Genomic DNA, 14795 nt, shown 5'->3' with positions numbered 1-14795 from the left:
TTTTATAGTCAAGTCACCTTTATTTATTTAGCACTTTTACAATACAGATCGTTTCAAGCAGCTAAACAGTGAGAACAGGAAAATAATAGAAAAAAAGGTTGTTGGCTGTACAGCAGCTCTAGAAGAAAATAATGTCATATATATGAAGTTAGTAATCTGAAATAATACAATATGGATTGACATCTTCATTCTTTCAGTTCAGAAAGTTACGCTCAGATTGTGTTTCTGATTCTGACACCCTTATACAATTTTTCACAAACATTAACTGAGGAGGAAGTTTAAAGGACATCTGTATAGAATTCAGAGAGGTGAAAATTATCACATTTCGTGCAATAAAAACTAAAAGGTGAGTGACTGCGTGATTGAACAATTATCTTTAAATTAGTTCAAACTTGGTTTGGTGCAACAGAAACAAAGCAGTCTATTTAGAGGTTTTTATTACACGTCTAATTTGTTTGCGGATATCAGGAAAGTTTAGTCCATAAACAATAGGGTTTACAAAGGGTGGTATAACAATAAATTCAAGTGAAAGGAGAACACTCAGCGCTATAGGAAGGTCTCCATTCACAAATCGACTCAAAGTGAGCTCACAAAAAAGAGCAACTGAGTAATTTAAAAGGATAACCATGTGTGGAATACAAGTTCTATATGCTTTGCTCCTGAACTCTCGTGTGCTTCTTTGACAAATTATAATAATTCTGACATAGGTATACAAAATAAAACCCAAAGGGATAAAAATTGTTGTGATAGTTACAATCAGGCCATAAATATTATTAATAGTAATGTTCACACATGAGAGTTTGACAATTTCATAGTTGTGGCAGTACACCTTTAGCAATTTGTTACCACAGATTGTCAACCTTGCTGTCAAAAGAGCACCAATACCAAGAAAAATAATTGGATAAACCCATGCTATAACTAATAGAAAAGTTAGAAACCGTGTGGTAATTATGTTGTTGTAATGCAAAGGTTTACTGATTGCAACAAACCTATCAAATGCCATTAGCATCAATATTGTAAGTTCAAAAGCTGCATATGAAAAAATGACAAAACTCTGTATAAGACATGCTTCAAATGAGATTATATGTGCATCATAGAGCAGGTCTGTCAATAACCTTGGGAAAAAGCCAGCTGTACCATACACAGAGTTGATGGACAAGCATGAAATCAAAATGTACATGGGCTGGTGCAATGTCTTTTCCAGAAATATTACAAAAATAATAAGAACATTAAAGAATATGACAGCACAGTAAAAAATAACCCCCAAAGTGAATAAAGCATATCTCATGCACCCAAGATTTTCAAACAACATGAAGTAAAAATATGTTCCATTTTCCATTTTCCTTACACAAGAAAAACTTTCATTGACCTGAGGAAGAGAACAAACAAATGTTTTTACACCATAACAAATAAACAAACAAACAAACAAACAAACAAACATTCAGCTTAGAATGTTTAGCCACAGTGTCTTATACCATGTAATGTGACCTTAACTGTAAATAATGTTATAAAAATAATACAACTTAATAATAGTTATTCAATTAAATGAATGTACAGTAATAATTCAACACAGTCTATGAAAAACTGTTTTTTTTTACATTACCAATGTTATTAGAAATACCTTCTGTTATAAACTCTGAAATGCCTATCATTGCATCTTCATTAAAATTGCAGGTAATGAACTCTATTTGTGTTCTGATATTTGGACTGTGGAGTCACCAGTGCATGCTAGTGTTTTTATAGTATCAAACATGTCTCAGGAGGCCTGCTGTGGCCTCTCAAGTCCTCTGAAGTTGGATTTCATTGGAAAGATAAATTAATAGCATATATGTAAAACATAAATAAATAGAGCATATACATTTAGCATAATTCTCCCTTTAGTGCTTTTCATACTTTCCACTGCAAATAATAATTATTTACTCTTCCCTCACCACCATTTGTTTGTATCATTTTCACAAAGCTTTCATGGCCCCCAGAATACTTTGTTGTATGAATATCTGAACATGCAATATATCAAGTCAAGTCACCTTCATTTATATAGTGCTTTTAACAAATCACTGTTTCAAAGCAGCTTTAAAGTGATAGGAAATTAAAGTAACAGAGATAGTTTTGGCTTTACAGCAGCTCTAGAATAAAGTTATTGTCCAGCTAAAGTTAATTTTGATTGATTCACTTCCGTTGCACAGATCATTAGTTATTATCTTAGGGGGCGCTAACACGACACCGTTCTAACAGAAAACCCTTAACGTGCTCCGGCCCGCTCATTTGAACAACAACAGTGCCTGGTGGCTCGTTTTCTTTTCTTCTACTTTTTGCGTGATACTTTGAAAACGCGAACGAATTATCGCCCGTTGTGCTTTCACACCAGCAGTCTGCAAGAAACCTTTTTTTTTTTTTTTTTACTGCTTTTAAAACAATCCCTATCACCTGTAGAAACTGTTGTACCCAAAAGTTCTAATAAACTCCATTAACTTGGCCATTTCCTACATTAATATTAATGCCTCGATTCCACTGAGCGGTACAGGACAGTACAGGATAGTACAGTACAGTCCAGTACAATTCGGGATGGTAAACCCTGATCCGGCTTGTGTTTCCACCGCCAACAGTACCCTTATTTGATAGGCGTGGTGTATGCCGGAAAGTAGCGCTTGATGTAATTCTCGCACGACGAAGAAGGCGACAGTAATAAACAATGGAGGACATACAGCAGATCTTGTTCTTGCTTCTCAGCATGTGACTGTTTGTCACAAGAAGAAACTGTATTGTGCTTCAAATGTATGAAATGACGCCTTTTGCATTGTCATTTCCCTTGTAGATAGATAGATAGATAGATGGATAGATATACTTTATTGATCCCGAAGGAAATTAAGGAACTGTAGTATGCGCAAGTGATGTTTCTCTGGCAACCAATCAACATTCTGCAGTGAGTCTAGCTCCACCCTTTAGTACCAGACTTCTGTGCTAGGTACCCTAACGGAAGGGTCCCGAAAAAATGGTACTGTATGGTTCGGAATTAGGGTACCATTCACAACTTCTGACAATGGAAACGGCAAAAATTGCATACCGCACTGAACTGTACTGTACCGTACTACTCGGTGGAAATTAGGCATAAGAGTGTAAACTGAGCAGCAGGTGCATCGCATCTTCAGCTTTTCGTTTCTGAGCTGAGCAGTAAATTTATTCTTGTCTCTAATATCCAAGCAGTGTTCTCTAAAAGAGCCAGTTCTTCAAGGATTGGTCCTCACTGACAGGACCTTCTTTCTCAGAGACGGGGCACTCTATGGCACCCGCGCCCAGACCTCTGGAAACTCCATGTCCAGTCCCTGGAAGCGGAGGTTTTAGGTGACTTACCCTCAGAGGTTCTTAACACCATCAAATCGGCACTAGCATCATCTACTAGACACACTTACACCTTGAAGTGGAACCTGTTCGTCGAGTGGTGTTCCTCTCACCGAGAGGACCCCCAAAGATGTTCGATCAGTTTTGTGCTTTCCTTCCTACAGCATGGGTTGGAGTGAAGGCTGTCTCCATCCACCCTTAAAGTTGCCGCTATTTCCGCATATCATAACCCCATAGAATGTAAGTCAATTGGGAAGCATGACCTGGTCGTCAGGCTTCTTAGTGAGGTAAGATGGTTAAACCTTTCTCGACCTCTCTCCGTACCGTCTTGGGACCTTATTCTGGTGCTTTGAGCACGTCAGAACGCGCCATTCGAGCCTTTGCAGTAAGCAGACTTAAAGTTTCTGTCTATGAAGACTTTTTTGCTGGTTGCATTGGCCTCCATCAGGTAGGGGACCAGCAGGCATTTTCGGTCGACAAAAATTGTGCCTAGAGTTTGGACCGGACGACTCCCACGTGGTACCGAGACCCCGGCCTGGCTATGTTCTTACCACTACCTTCAGGGACCAGGTGGTGAACCTGCAAGCGCTGCCCTCGGAGGAGGCAGACCCAGCCCTGGCTTTGCTCCGTCCCATCCGCGCTCTGCGATGGTACATGGATACAACCCAAAGCTTCTGGACCTCAGACCAGCTCTTTGTCTGTTACAGAGGCCAGCGGAAGGAAAAGCTGTCTCCAAGCAGAGGATGGCCCACTGTAACGGCATTGGGTCATACCATGAACATTAGCTCAAATGATCTATAGTGAATTTTAATAACTAATCATGAATATGATTCATATATTGCATATTACAGTTACATTAAATTATCGAAATTGAAAATAGATAGATTATATGAATAATCAATCACAACGTCTTATAATTCCTCATTCATATATCAATAATCTTATTTCAGATCGATTATGAGATAATCCTTAAGGGAAATTAATGTAATTATCAAATCGGTGTTTGTCCCGCAAACGACCATAAGATTAACCTATCAATTTCTCAATAAAGTTATCCCTTCTTATAAACTCCAAGAAATATTAACCTTCTGGCCGTGAACATTAATTTTCCTGCGTTTATAAAATTAAACTACTCAATGTAGTAAATAATAAGAGCTGGTAGCTCTGGGATCGCGAATCTCATTGACTCTGTATTTATTTTATTCACATAGAAATAGTCATTGATATGATTTTAATAAATGCAAAACTACAGAATATACGGACTACACAATATACACTGATTATATGTCTATGTACATAACTTACAGTTAAACAATACAAGACAAAACGGATAACAGATGAGAGGGGGAGAGAGAGAGAGAGAGAGAGAGAAAGAGAGAGAGAGAGAGAGAGAGAGAGAGAGAGAGAGAGAGAGAGAAGGAGAGTGTGCTCTGAGGGTGAGAGCGATTTAGAGCAGGAGGTTCGAGTGTGAGAGAGAATAGGGAGAATGCTCTGAGGATGAGAGCGAGAGAGAGAATGATCACGAGTGACCATGGAATAGCAAAATCACAGACATTTGAGAGCCAACAATGCCTCGAACCTTACAACATTAAAACTCGTTAGAGTTGATACTTGCTATAGATCTTTGTGTGCGTGTGTCTGAGACCACCCTGCGTATGTCCTCGGAGCAGAGCGCGCGCTCTCGTGTTGCCGGAGGGCGCTGTTCGCGGGGAATTTGAAGGTCTCTTGGAAGTGAAGTTGCCGAAGGAATAATTAAGGCTAGGTTCGTTTCCCTCTTCGGTGGAAGCGAACAAAGGAGAATTTGAAAATGAAAACGAAAGACTAAGATAAAGAAAATAAAAACAGACGTAAACTCCTGAGGAGTTTCAGGAACGATCACATCATGACGAAGCCGGGAAGGAGCGCGGAAGAGCAGAGCGCAGACAGGGAAGTTCCGTCTTTTGAGGGAATCCTGTCCCTGTCCCCGCCCCGTTGTTCGGGAAGGGCGAATCATCTGCCGAGATTTGCAAGCGGGAAGAGTCCTTTGTTTGCTGGAACATCCTTCTGGCTTGAATTACAAAAGTGTTTGACTTAAACCTTTCGGCTCCAGAAATATGAAATGTGTAAAACAATGTACATTATTGCATTCTGCTATCGGAATTCGACTCCGTTAGATTTAGAGAATAAACACCTAAACTTGATGAGTTTAACAACCAGTGGACTCTTGTGAACATCTGTTAAACCATGGTGGCTTGTTCAAAGGCTGGTCAGCAGACCAGTTACACACAATGCTTTTGTTTACTCAGGAAGAGATCTGGGTTCTCAGATGAATGATTAACGCAAATGGTGGGCGCGTCACAGTCCTGGGACAACAGAGCCTGTGTTTGTTGATTGGGATTCACTGATCGAAAAGCAGCTGACCGGATGTCATAGTCATTGTTGCTACACCACTGTATAGTGGATGCCATCGCCTTGGCTTACAAAGCACAAGGCGTGCCTTGCCCGCTCAGGCTGCACGCTCACTCAACAAGTATTTTTAATTAAAGGCTTAATGAGTAGTTGACTAATTGATTAATTGACTAATTCCTACTCTTCCTACTCTAATAACTACCCATGAAGCCTTTAATTAATTTAATCAGGTGTGTCATTTCAGGGTTAACACAGAAACATGGCCTGTCAGGGGGTCCCTGCATTCGAGGTTGAGAACCACTGGTGTAAACAAAATAAGTTGAGAAGGCACTGATGAGAAGGCAACGTGACAGCGTTACGTTTAACACACGACCATCACTCGACAGAGAATGAAAACTAAAGAGGAACTTAATTATACAATGATAATGAACTAAATGACAAACAGGTGTATTGATTGCAAGAGTGTCCATGGTAATTTAAGACTGGTGGGAAACTAGAACAAAAAAAAACAGTTAACTGAAGAGAAACAAACTTAAAGCATGAAAATGAAACTAAACACCAACAGAACGTGACAATAGTTTTTAGACCCCATTTCTTTTCACAAATCAATATTGTAGTAGTAGATTTAAAAAAAATTCTGAAATGCATCAAAATAATAGTTTACAATAATAATAAAATAAATATACATACCAAACTCTTTTATTCAAAGATACGCCCTTGTTGCTTAAAGTTTGAATACACTATCTACTGATTTAAAATTCAATTCAATTCAATTGTAATTTGTGCAATGAAAAATAACTATTATCTCGGATTTACCTTGATCTCGGAATGTGAATTTGGCAACGTTTTATTACGTTGGAGTTTGTACTTATCACCTCAGTTCTGAATTTAAATGTCCGGTGAGCGGCCCTAAAAGCTTAATGCTTCATTTCAAAATAACGTACACCTACACTAAACCCTAAAACTACCCGATAGTGTTAACAAAAACAAATGTGACATAAAAATGCAATTGTAACCATGGCATTTTAGCTAGTTTTTGAACTCATGACTTTGTTTGAGCTCTTTTATTGTGTCACGTCTTTTACGGGATTCGTACCCGAGCGTCACAAGTACATTGATGTACCAGCTGAGCTTCCGCACAAGCTTAGCATGTCTGTAAAACCGAACATATGGAGCGTGATGCAGACTCCAAAATATATTCATTTACAAATCAAACACCATGGTAAAAAGTGTTTTGAGGTCATAACATAATTGTGCAAACTAGTTTTTATTGATCCATAATCTGCCCCTGTAATCATAATTGTGTGTAAAAACGTTTAAAGGTGCTTGCTGTTTTACTGCCTCTAGTGTTAATTTCTGTTGGAAACTGCAGTGATATGTACATATTATTACCAGAAATACCTTCTGTGATACGATCTGACATTACCATCACTTTATCTTTAAAAAATGTGTAAATGTGCAGAGAATTAGGTCTAGCCTATGCATGTTTAAGAAGACCTACGAGTCACCATACATGCTTTTCTTATAGCATAAAACAAGTCTAAGAAGACCTCTCTGCGGTGACTTGATTTGCATAAACAGCCTTTAACTAAACACATGAAAAATGTGGCACAGTGGGTAAAAATCGTGTAACTCAAAACTCACTCTGATAACCGCTTCAAATGACGAAGCAAATGAAGTATGATGAAGTGACATACTTTGAATTCTGAAGATGCAAGAATGTAATGCCACAACTTGTGTTGGCTGAAAAGTCTGGTCAGCAAACACAGACACAAATTAGATTGTGTGTCTTTGGAAAGGTATTTTTGTTGAAAATAAATGTTTACATATGTGAAGTGTCAGTGGGAATATACTATAGAACTCGATTCATAAACCATGTTCTCAGTTGTGTTTGACTTTTAAATGGTAAAGGGTATGTCTTAACACAGCCTTCACCAGCAGGTGGTGATATTGATCTGTGAATAATTTAGTAGTGTGCAGCATGTGCACCTCTCTTAATATTTTAATTATAGTGTTGAATGGTACATGCTTGAAATCACGTGGAAGTTCTCACTTACTGAAAATTATTTATGTTAATCTGTTCTGTGATAGTTTTTATTTTTCATGCATTTAAGTATGTGTTTGTCTTTGTTTATTTATTATTTGTGTTTATTTGTTCCCATCATATGCATATGTGAAAAGTGTTACAAGCATGAGCACGAGAGCACGAGAGCAAGCACGAGAAATAAATTACAGAAAGAAAACAATGAGTCGCCAACGGCCATGATTTGGCATGCTAAATATCTGGAGCTGTCGGCAATTCCAAATCCTGCTGTGTGAAAGTGTTTAGATCATTTTAGTCCGCTATGATCATTATGCTCATTATGAATATACATAGTTCTTATGAAAATACCTCTTATGAAAGTACATCGGGGGTACGGTATGTATTTCCTTTCCTCCGCGCACCCTGCTCATGCAGACATCACACGTCATCAGTGCATGAGAATATACAGTTGTAGAGGCATCGAGCACCGCAAACAGTTCCTCCTGAAACAAAAAAAATAGCTTATGAGTTATGATTATGATTTCACACCATGTAATAATTACTGTAATTAAGAGATAGCAACCTGTAACGTTCTACTTGCAACTGTTCACATCCTCAGACTCGGAGTTATGAGTGTAAGGCTGGAAACTTACGCTGCTATTTTGAACCAATAATCGGAAACAAAAGGCAGTTGAAGGATGACGTGTATAATTCAAATATTTATCTGACTCCAAAATAATTAATCGGACTGCATTAAAGTTGTTGTTAAGGCCATTGCACACTGAGTCCGAAATTTTCGTATGCGTTTTTTCGTATTCGTGATTCGGGGGCTCTGAATTGTCAAAGCACCATTCAAACACCATTCAAACTGCTTGTTACGGATGCGAAAAACGCAGAAAATCGAACCCGTTTTGATTTTTTTTATGACGGACGAAAGTTTCCGAGGCAGTGTGCAAGCGTGATTGACATAACGTGTGGTCGTATTTATTTTTTAACGTGCCAAAATTTCGGATGCGAATTTTGGACTCAGTGTGCAATGGCCTTTATTCTTTAACCTCTTATTATTTAAAGGTAAAGGTGGGAGTAGAAGAACATTAACATTCTCTTCAATGCATGTTTAAGCAATAGTACCTAGATTGTACATTAGGATACTTTAATATCTCTATTATTAAGTTCACCACCATTCATTTCAGTTTATAAGTTGTTAGATGAGACCAAACGTGACATAGTTACATATTAGAACACACTAGTATATAAACAGTAAGTTGTTGAAAGCATATGTCCTGTGAAGCAAATGGTACAGACATGTCATTGAGGTGTAAATGACTGTCTCTCCCAACAGAACCATCCTGTACCTGCAGTGCCCCAACAGTCCTCAATCAGCATATTGATGAAATCCCTTGCACTTGGCATTAGCATACTGTGATGAGAAAGGCCTTTGTGACGTTTAATTCACATGTATACCTTTAAAAGGATTTTTGAAGTTTTAGGGCAGTAAAGAGTTCTGCCCATATTTGCTCAGCCCTACATGAGTTTCTATGGCAACAGTATTAATGGTGAAATTAATCTGCAGCAGGCAGGTGGTACAAGTCAAAGCTATTTAATTTGTTTAAGTTCATTATTTTTGTATCACAATGAGTCAACCAGGTTTATATAGACATAATTAACAAGGGTAAATGAGAAACAGCTGAAAATAATCGGGGATAATGAGTCTGGGCAAATGATTCTGGGAAATGTAGTTCATGGTGGAATGACAATGGTCTGGGGAGGAGTGCCCTCTAGTGAATATCCTGGAAACTTGGTAATCACATCATACCGTGGACGGGTAATCACATCATAGGCCCTCTCAAATGAGTGGCTTCGAGATGCTCCAAACACAACCATAAGTCCAGGAGGGAGTTGGAGCAGAGGCGGAACATGGAGAGGGACAAGTGCCAGGTCCGTGGAGTAGAAACAGGTCTAGAGATTGAGGTGGGTTGAGGAGCCATGGCAGAGCAGGTAGAGCAAACAGGACAGGTGGCCACCTGCGTGGCCAGGAGCGATATTATGTCGGAGAACCATAATCAGACCGGCCACAACGGGGCTACCAACAGTAGACTGATCCCGTCGCGACGGACCCTCTCTAGAACTCCCGGGAGCAGAACGATCGGGGAAAATGTGTACAGACGCAGCCTCGGCCACGTCTGCACCATGGCATCCAGCCCTGCGGGGGCCTCACAAGGACGTGATGACCTTTGAGGTCCGGCATGAAGCTCCTCAGAGCTCGGGACACCGCCAACATTTCCAGGCAGTTTATGTGCCAGGAAGAATGATGGTCCTGCCATAGGCCTGTCATAAAGAGGCCATCCATGACTGCACCCATGAGGGAGGCGTCTGTCGAACCAACTTTCCGGCAACATGACGCTTCCAACATGGGACCTTGGAACAGAAACCAAGCTTTTTTCCACATGGATAGGGAACGAAGGCATCTGCGCGTAACCCTGATCATGCGGAATGGGTTCTCCTTCAGGGAGAACCCCTTGGTTTTCAACCACCTCATGTGCAGCAGGCCGAATGGAATGATGTTGGACGCTGCTGCCATGAGTCCTAACACTCTCTGAAAGTGTTTGACAGTGATGGCTTGGCCTAGCTTTATCCTGGTCACCGTGGCCAGAATGGACTCGATCCGTGCAGGAGACAATTGTGCCCGCATCGTGACCGAGTCCCACACCACTCCCAGGAAGTACACACTCCCACACAACTATGAAGTAGCAGCTGTAAAACCAGGACTCACTTTCTGGCGGAGGAATACGTTCTATAGTCTCCTTTACCAGCAGAGAGTTTACTTCCTGTTCCAATACCCGACCCTGCTCTGGGTCGACTACAGTCCAGACCACCCCGTTGAATCTTGGTGGGCGGAAACCGAACTGCAGTCTGTACCCGTTTTGAAGGGTGCGCAGGGCCCAAGGATAAATATTTTAGATTTTCCACGCATCAAAATATTTTACCAAGGGAACCAGCCTCTCAAGGCTGGCTTCGGGAATCAATCGGGATTCGTTCTCGACCCCTTGAAGCGGACCTCCGGCAGGGTTCAACCGAAAACGATTCTCGATGGTCGAACGCGATTGCTGCCTGGTCGCAGGCCTGAGGAGCGGACAGTGCAGGGTGCATTCGCTGGAAACCGATGCGTCCTGAAGCGCACTTAAAGTAACACTAAGTAGGTTTTCAACCTTCATAATATATTTCCAAGACCCTTGTGATGGTACATCGACTTAAAATAAGTTAAATGACACGTCTGCCATAGCCTGACGTGGTCTGTATCGCTTTTACTGGCACTATGTAACTTCGGGTTTCGGGTCGGAACCCGTGCACAAAAAGAACTACAAAATTCGAGTGATTTACGGCATACGTCACTTCCCCCACCACTTTCTTTTTTGTCATGGCCGAAGCGGTAAAAAAAACTAAGAAGACAAAGGTTTTGTTGGAGGAGACTCGGAAGAGGAAAAGGCTGAGTGATAAAGTAAGAGGCCGGACAAGGATCAATATTGGGCCAGTGTTTGCTCGCTGGCGTGAGCTTAAGGAGGAGGAGGGGTGCCCGACCGATGCTGACTTGGCCGTAATGCTGTTGGACTAGTAAGTATAACTTATTGCTTGCAGAGCCTACTATCTCTAGTTTTTCTAATGTTGTCTGCCTGGCTATGTTACGGAAACTATCTGGTCCTCCATTTATCTGAGAGGAGAGAATTATCAATCTGGTAACTAGTAAACACTAACATGCTAGTCTTAGATGTTTAGCATGCTATTCGCTAGGATTATCGTTCCGATTTGAGCATTGCAATTGATGACTTGCAAATCGCAAATGTTTGAGTTAAAATGTTTAGTCTACTAAACATGTAGAAAGTATGAAAGAAGTAAGATTAGTATTATTATCATTAACCATATCAAAGAACCTGCATGCTTCATATGCAGCATCCATATATCTCTTTTTGTTTTGTTTATTTCAGCTACCAGAAACGGCAAGTGACATCGACACCTAGTAAAGCCACACACTCACAAGTACCACAGCTGCTGGTGTCTAGCGTTAGTGAGGATAGTGATAGGTAACATTTTTTTATTTTTTTACATTCATCGCAAATTTATAAGAATGTTGTTCATAATTAATTTTCTTTTGTTGTTTAGGGATGACATCCCAGTCCAAGGTGTACAACCGCTGGAGGCACAAGAAGTGGATGTTCTAGAAGCCAGGTTTGCCTAATAGTGAGACAATGATGTACTTCTGTACTAGACTGTACTGGTGGCTTGTTGACTGCTTGCACATTTTCTTTTTCACTCGTTTATGTCTCTTCTACAATGGTTGTAGCATGCACTCCATGAGTATTGTAGAGGAGGAGCAGTTTGACTCTCCAGATAAAGAAGCAAGGAATGATTTGAGAAATAGCACGCAAGTTTTGCGTTTTTATTATTTTATTATTTTTCTATTTTATTAATATTTCATGAATATGTTCAAGTCTGACTATCTGTTCTTTTGCGCAGCATTGACATGGATGAACGGTGGACTAAACATAGCTTCTGTGAAGATAGGGACAGTTCTGATGAAGATTATGTCCCTTTTCTTCAGATACGGTACGGTTGTGTAATGAAATTAGAGCTAGAACAGTATTTACAGTAATGGTAGTTATTAACTAGTCCATGTTTGTTTTTGATCTATCTATTTACCCAACTGCAGTCCTGGAGGTCAAGATGTCATTGAACAGCTGCAAGAGATCAGCATGGATGAAGCAGTGATTGATGTTACATTGCCTACTTTCCCAGAAAATGATGTGAGCGATATTCCAGAGTCAAACAAGGTTGTTTCTGAAGATGACATAGTTGGCAAGAATGCTAGTATCGTGTATCACGAAAATCTAAAGACGCTGGCCACCTACCTCAAATTGCCTATAGAGAGGTGCAACAAAATCAATAAGGTTACAGGAAGAGCATGCTCTGCTGGACCACCATTTGAGGTGAACTTGAAAACAAGGGCAACTGGAGTCATCTTGGAATGGGTAAGTTTTGTAAATTCGGGTGCTACACTATAATCTGTAATGCACATCCCCCAGCTCCATTTCTTATGTTGGACTACTGTGTAAATTGTGTAATGATTTTGTCAAACTGTAATCTCTCATTATATGCACAATGGTGTTGGTAAATGTGTCTGAGATAATTTTTATGGAATGCTACTTCAGAGAATTTGTCAGGTGGTTAAACAGCTTGTCATAGTTAGTATATCCAATATTTGACATCATGTCTGTATTTATGCTGTGCGCTCAATCTGGGATATTCTTTATTTACCCCGCTCCATCTCTAGATATGTCCCTTTGGACACACTTTGTGGCGGTGGATTTCACAGCCCCTTTTGAAATACGGCATGCAGGGAGGTGATTTCATGCTGGCCATCAACATACTGCTCTCCGGGAATAATTACAGGAAGATTGCCTTGCTGTTCCAGTACATGCAAATGGGGATGGTGAATGAGTCTACCTTTTTCAAGATTCAAGACGCATACTGCATTGAACCAGTCGAACAGTTCTGGCAAAAGATAAAAGCTGATGTTATAAACAGCTTGAAGGAAAAGGATGAAGTTGTTGTCCTAGGTGAGTCTTATTCTGTTGTTGTTGTTTTTACAGCGACATGCCTCTGACTTGGTGTGAAAGTCAACAACACTTTTTGCCATTATAACTGTTTTTTTTGTTTTGTTTACTCCTTAGGTGATGGCAGAATGGATTCTCCAGGTATATAGAGTGTGTGAGTGAGGTGGATAGAGCATACTTGTTACATAGTTGGTTATGGTGCATACATTAACACCCCTACTTAATTTATCCTCATTCTACAGGCCACTGTGCACAATACTGCACATACACGACTATAGAACAAGACACTCGTGACATTGTACATATTGTCTCTGTCGACAAGCGTGAGACGAACAGAAATTCGGTAATCATGGAGAAGGAGTGCTTCATTAGGAAAATGGATGCACTTCTTCCAGAGATCCATGTGACTGAGGTGGTCACTGACGCACATCCTCAAATCTTTGCATTGCTCAGTAAGGAGAATGTTTTTTTTTTTTCACGAAATGTGGCCTTTAAAATCATGTTTTTCATGTTTGTTTGTCTGATTGTAATCACTACTATTAATTAGATCCTGAACGTGGCAAATACAAGGCACAGGGTTTGAAGCATTCACTAGATATTTGGCATGCAGCCAAAAATTTGGGGAAGAAGATACGACGGGTATGCCATCTTATTTCACACACTCATTGGATAGTTTAATCTGTTAATGCTGTGTCTGTGTAACATCTACATCTTTCTTTCAGGCTGGTACAGTGAGGGACCAGTCAGACCTCCTGCCTTGGATAAAGGATATTGTGAACCACTTCTGGTATTGTGCCAAGCAAGCCTATTCTGAAGAACAGTTCAAGGTAGGTTTATGTGAATTTTTTAAAGAGGTAAACTCAAATAATGTTTTGGGTTTGTGAAAAAGGTGAAATAAATGACATGTGTGTTTTTTGTTTAGTTTTTAAAGCTGAAGTGGCATGCGCTCCTACATCATGTCCGCAATCAGCACACATGGTCAACGGGATGCTGTGAGCACGAACCTCTAGGGGACAGAATCCAGGAGAAGCCTTGGATAAAACAAGGTAATTGTAATGTGATTTTCATGCATTTGTACAGGTTCGGCAACTCACCAGGCTCTCACCGCTATTGTATTGGACAAGCGGTGGTTGAAGGACGTGGGGAAGTTCATTACCTTCAGGTAAGCTATTATTTGAATTATCGGTTTTCAGTACAACACATATTTATGTCAAACCCTACTACAATACAAAAATTCTTGAAATTATACCGTGTATGCAAAGCATTGTCTGACACATGTCAATATCGATGTCTGTACTGTTGCTTTGCTGGCCTGTCAGCTTGACACAAAGAAACAATCTAAATGAAACAGTGTTCCCTTATAGTCCAATGATGTTAACCAGTTTTAGTAAGTGAAAGTAAGTTTGTTTGTTTGTCACATCATACAGGACGACGTC

General features: G+C 40.1%; 2 protein-coding genes across 2 annotated transcripts; one reads left to right on the top strand and one right to left on the bottom strand.

Moving 5' to 3' along the window:
• Positions 1-421: 421 nt before the first annotated feature.
• On the bottom strand, positions 422-1339 carry LOC306997475 (olfactory receptor 51I2-like; the record flags this gene model as incomplete). Its single annotated transcript, XM_079610779.1, has 1 exon — positions 422-1339. One exon carries the CDS (start codon positions 1337-1339, stop codon positions 422-424), a length of 918 nt encoding a protein of 305 aa, XP_079466905.1.
• Positions 1340-11168: 9829 nt separating this feature from the next.
• LOC306997474 (uncharacterized protein) lies at positions 11169-14525 on the top strand (the record flags this gene model as incomplete). Its single annotated transcript, XM_079610778.1, has 12 exons — positions 11169-11362; positions 11734-11829; positions 11909-11974; positions 12263-12352; positions 12456-12774; positions 13077-13362; positions 13477-13500; positions 13602-13811; positions 13907-13998; positions 14082-14186; positions 14282-14405; positions 14440-14525. 12 exons carry the CDS (start codon positions 11169-11171, stop codon positions 14523-14525), a joined length of 1692 nt encoding a protein of 563 aa, XP_079466904.1.
• Positions 14526-14795: the final 270 nt, after the last annotated feature.

The sequence above is a fragment of the Phoxinus phoxinus genome (genome assembly GCF_949152265.1).
Source record: "Phoxinus phoxinus genome assembly, chromosome: 4".
NCBI lineage: Eukaryota > Metazoa > Chordata > Actinopteri > Cypriniformes > Leuciscidae > Phoxinus > Phoxinus phoxinus.
Note: the sequence above shows the minus strand (reverse complement) of the source record. Positions and strands in the feature narration are given on the sequence as shown.